Below are 5174 nucleotides of genomic sequence, written 5' to 3'. Positions count from 1 at the left end.
TTTATACGAAACTAATAAATATATTAATACTCTTTTATTCACTTATTTTAATTTTTAATTATGATAAATTAGTAGTATTAGATTTCAGTGTAAATATTGAATGTGAATAAATAATTTTATCCGATTCAAGGGAAGGAGTCATGAGTCAACCTCTGGATACTGGCCTAGAGTTGATGCGAATTGACCACTAAGCTGGATCTCTCAGGACAAAACTGGTAAAGAAATTTTACCTGACGGGGTTAGGAACCTATTAATTGTTTTAGTATTATTACCTAAAGTCATGCTTATAACTGTAGTAGTTACACAGTCAAATGCCTCTTACTTCTTGATTGAGTGTCGGCAATGTCCGTTAGAAAATTGACTAAAATTTACAAGAGTGATTAATGGCTAATAATTATTAATTAAATATGATTATTCTCTAGTCCTTTCTTTCCATTATTTGTTAGACTAAACCCAATATAAAACATTACAAAAATGAACCAAACAAAAATTGATTCATATTCATTGTGTTGTTATAGTGTTAATATTATGTGTAGATGAAGAGCTGTCTTTTTCTATTTCTTCGCTGTCCCTTTCTCTTACCATCCGTTTTTCTTTTTTATTGGTAGTACTAGTACTAGTAGTTCCATATTTAATTTATTACTACTACTTATTTTATTTATTTTTCTCCTTAATTGCCACTCACTCTCTCATCATCATACAATTAACATACAACCCTCTCTACCTTCCCTTCTTCATCCTCCCTCTTCTCATTTTGGTTCTGCAAAATTAATAAGCTTTTTTTTTTTTGGAGAAGAGGGGTGGTTTCAGATTTGTGAATGACACTATGACACAGAATATTATCATGAAGAGGCTAGTAAGTACGTTTGTTTATTTATTTTCATTTGTGTTCTTGTATTTGTTCACTGAATAATTACAAGGGGTGTCTTGTTTTTGGACTAAATCTTGATTTCCTCGTCAGTAGTCTACCATTTTGACTTGAAATATTACTGGGTATTTTATTTGGTGGCAATCTATATGCTTCTAATTGATTTGTTCAATTGGTTTGGTTTCTTTGCTGAAGTGAGGCTCAGTATCTGTGTGCTCTGAATTGCCTTTTTGTGACAGATTTTTGTACAGATTCGGTTGATCTCTTCTTTTCTCCAACTAGGGTGCCTATTGTTTTGTCTACATTGTCCTTTTTTTTTCCAAAACAAGAACTGTTGGGTTTAAGATTTGTTTGGATGTTCTTTGCAATCATAAAGTTTTGATTTTTTTACCCTTTACTTTCCTACTCATCACGGAAAAGAAATGAAATTTGTTTTGTATTGTTGCCCATCAATCTTGGTAGTTGGATCTGATTGGGAGTCACTACTGGTATACATTGACTTTGCTTCAGTACTAGTATAAGTTAGACCAAGTTATCAATTTTCTCTTTCTTTTTTATTCTCATAAATTGTTTTCTTTGTTTCTCCTCCCCTTTGGAACTTAAATTGTTCAGTGTTTTTGCTCCAATGAAGTCTCTAACAATTTGAGTTCTTTTTCTATAAAAGGAAAATAATAGCTAGCTGTGTTCTTTCTACTGGTATTGCCTTCTCATTTGTGACATCTACTTTTGTAGGAGTTCACTTGTGATTAAAATTTGTAGTTGGGGTTCTTCTTTGTTGAATGTGGGCAAAGATTAAAACTTTTTCAATGTGGTCATCTGCTTTCTCCGTTTTTTATTTTCCTGTTAAATCTCTTGAAGAAAAGAATGTGAATGTGAAAGGGGAAAAAACAGCAGCCAAAGACCTGAATTGTTTATTTGCGAGATGTGCTAAAAGTGAAACTTTGCCAAAATATGTTAAATTAGGATATGGGACTGACCACTATCATTTTGGCACTTCATACCTGGATGCAAAATGACATAGATTGTGTTAGCTTACATGGTTGTGAAAGCTTAGAAGTAGTAATATGCTGGATGATGAATGATTTACCATTTCTCTTTGATTTTGTTTCCAGGCAGTTCTACTTTTGCTATTGGCATTCAGTCACTGTATATTACATACCAAAGCTCAGTTTGATGGAGAATGCAAGTTCAATAAGCCTTTGAAACCCAGACCTCACAGTGTCTCAGTATTGGACTTTGGGGCTGTGGGGGATGGGAAAACTATAAATACCGTAGCCTTTCAAAATGCTATTTTCTATCTCAAGTCCTTCGCCGACAAGGGCGGCGCGCAGCTCTATGTTCCCGCTGGCAAGTGGCTGACTAGAAGCATCAATCTTACTAGCCACCTTACACTGTTCCTGGAAAAGGATGCCGTTATTCTAGGATCTGAGGTTAGCTGCTGGTCTTCGCCTGAGTGTCTTTTGCGTTTCTAATCAAATATATTTGTATTTTAGACAAAAACGCTAGCCTATTTGCAAAACTAAAACATTTTTTCTGGAAAAGAAAAGTTCAGCAGTCGATAGGTTCGATCAACTAGCGGTTTCAAGCACGAGATACATTGGCATTTTGTCATTTGATTCTATGACTTATTGTTTCACAAATAAAATGACTTCTTGATATATTCGTGGTAACTCCAATAGAGAGGCTTTCTACATAATATGTTGTCAAGACTGCTGTTACTCAAATTTTGGTAACGACTTTTTTAGCTGCACAATGATGGTTTAGATAAGTGCTTCAATTTTTATCCATCAATCAATTTGGATCATCTTAATGCATGTCATGGTAAATGCTTTATGTATTCAATATTCAGGATTATGCTCATTGGGATGTAGTTGAAGCCTTACCATCTTATGGCCGAGGTATTGAGGCACAATATGGAAGATACCGCAGCTTGATTACTGGAAATAATTTAACTGATGTTGTAATAACAGGTAGGAATTCCTTCATGAATCTGATTTATTAGTTTTACGTTTCTCTCTATGCGACCTTATTTCTGATAATTTTGCAGGTAACAACGGGACTATTGATGGCCAGGGCTCTATATGGTGGGATATGTTCAATTCCCATTCCTTAAATTATACCCGACCACATCTAGTAGAGTTTGTTAGCTCAAAAGATGTTGTTATTTCAAACTTGACCCTTTTGAATGCTCCTGGTTGGAACATCCGCCCAGCATATTGCAGGTTACTTGGTTTACCCCTATAAGGAGTTTAATGTTTCATATACTTCTATCTTGTGTTTAAGGTCTGTCTTGGCTAATCCTTGAAAGAATTTTATGTTTTGCAGTAACGTGGTCATTCAGAACTTAACGGTTCATTCTCCACAAGACTCCCCATACACTAATGGGATCGTCCCAGGTTGGTTAAAAATAAAATCTTTCGCCTTAGTTGTTTTAAATGTCCAAGCAAATTAAAAAGCTATATTGCCTTAGACATTCACCAGTTAAGTGATACTAGGTCTTCAAAATTATCTAGAATGTGTCTTACTATGGAAGCTTCCTCAAGCACCACAAAAACAACTTTTGCAGAATGCAGATCAAATTTATCTGTTCGTAAAGACTAAATGCTTGCTTTGCTAAAATCTGAGTTTTGATGATACGAGCTTCCTTGTAGCGTAGATAGAAATTTCTTTAGATTTTAATTGTGCAAATAAAAGTGAAGTAGCTATTTCTTCATGCCTGAGTAATATACATATGATTGGTACATGAGGTCGGAACAGATTTGTCTTTTTGAGATGATAAGAGAAACAATTAGGCCTGTCGATTTTGTGAAAACATGTATGTTATTCCCTTTGTTTCTAAGAAATTGATACACTACGTGTTTAGACCCACATAACATGCAACCTTACGTGCATTTTTTCAGATTCTTCTGAGCATGTCTGCATTGAAAACAGCAACATCACCATTGGTTATGATGCTGTCGTTCTCAAAAGCGGTTGGGATGAGTATGGTATTTCATATGGGAAACCTACGTCAAATGTCCACATTCGAGGGGTGAGATTACAGTCCTCTGCAGGTTCTGCTGTGGCTTTTGGTAGTGAGATGTCTGGTGGTATCTCCAATGTGCTTGTTGAGCACATTTCCCTACACGACTCCCTTTTCGGGATTGACCTGAAGACAGCAAGAGGAAGGGGTGGTTACATCAAAGATATTCTCATTATGAACGTGGTTATGGAAAATGTGCAAGTGGGAATCAAGGCCACTGGTTACTATGATTCACATCCAGATGAGAAATATGATCCCTCTTCATTACCTGTAGTTAGTGGGATCACCTTTAAGGACATTGTTGGTACGAATATTTCGATAGCAGGCAATTTCACCGGGTTATCTGAATCTCCCTTCACCTCAATATGTCTATCAAATATCTCTTTCTCCATTTCTTCCGACCCTTCTACACCATGGTTATGCTCTGATGTATCGGGATCTTCTGAAAATGTGTTTCCTGAACCATGTCCTGAGCTTCAGAGCTCGTTTTCCAGTTCTAGTTCTGCTTGCTTTGCTCTTCCAAACCCATACACTGAAGTTGCAGTATTATAATCCCCGATTGGAACTATTCATTCATTGAACCTGAACAGTGAGACACATATCTTGTTCAAGTTCTGGTGTACAATCTTTCAATAAGATGCAAGTCAGAATCTTCGGTATCATGGTTTCTCAAGTCAACGTCAAAACACCGGTGAGCAATCTCTTCAAAAAAGTAGCCTTGCATTGCACATCGTTCCTGTGTACAGCATCCGTTTCTTTTATTCATGTGTAAGAAAAGTTTTGGTAGTTCAGTAAATTCAGATACGTCGTTCCTCCTTGTGTCATTCTTCATTTGATTTTTTTTAGCAAATTGTTTTACATTTGTAAATTGGGTTTATGGAGACTGCGGTAAGATTGGTTAATGCTATATGGTTGAAGGAGTGTTATTGTTGATTGTCATTGTTGCAATAAAAAGTTCTAGCCATTTGATTAAAACATATAAAGCTTGCTCTTTGGTCTTTGGTTCAAGATCTCAGATTTAGACTTCTCACTTGTATCAGTTGTACCTTCACATACAGCGCCTTTTGAGTTGAAGTTATGTCAAACATTTGAAGATCGTAATGTTCATAATGGGAAAATCTATAATGCAGAACAGTCTAACAGTTCGCGAGTTTGGTTTCCTTCCTCCCTTTTCTGTGTCCTTTGGCCTTAAATTTTTGGTTTTTGCCCCATTCGAGTTTGGTTTTTGGTCTACTGAAAATAGTTCACGAATTTGGTTTCCTTCCTCCCTTTTCAGTATGCGTA

At 35.9% G+C, this 5174-nt stretch overlaps 1 protein-coding gene across 1 annotated transcript; it reads left to right on the top strand.

Moving 5' to 3' along the window:
* The first annotated feature begins 651 nt into the window (after positions 1 to 651).
* On the top strand, positions 652 to 4865 carry LOC104240512 (probable polygalacturonase). Its single transcript, XM_009795374.2, has 6 exons — positions 652 to 856; positions 1981 to 2298; positions 2718 to 2838; positions 2916 to 3090; positions 3194 to 3264; positions 3769 to 4865. Exons 1-6 carry the CDS (start codon positions 827 to 829, stop codon positions 4440 to 4442), a joined length of 1389 nt encoding a protein of 462 aa, XP_009793676.1. The 5' UTR covers positions 652 to 826; the 3' UTR covers positions 4443 to 4865.
* The last annotated feature ends 309 nt before the right edge of the window (positions 4866 to 5174 follow it).

Source organism: Nicotiana sylvestris, chromosome 9 (assembly GCF_000393655.2).
Source record: "Nicotiana sylvestris chromosome 9, ASM39365v2, whole genome shotgun sequence".
Taxonomy (NCBI): domain Eukaryota; kingdom Viridiplantae; phylum Streptophyta; class Magnoliopsida; order Solanales; family Solanaceae; genus Nicotiana; species Nicotiana sylvestris.
This window is presented reverse-complemented; position numbering and strand designations above follow the sequence as displayed.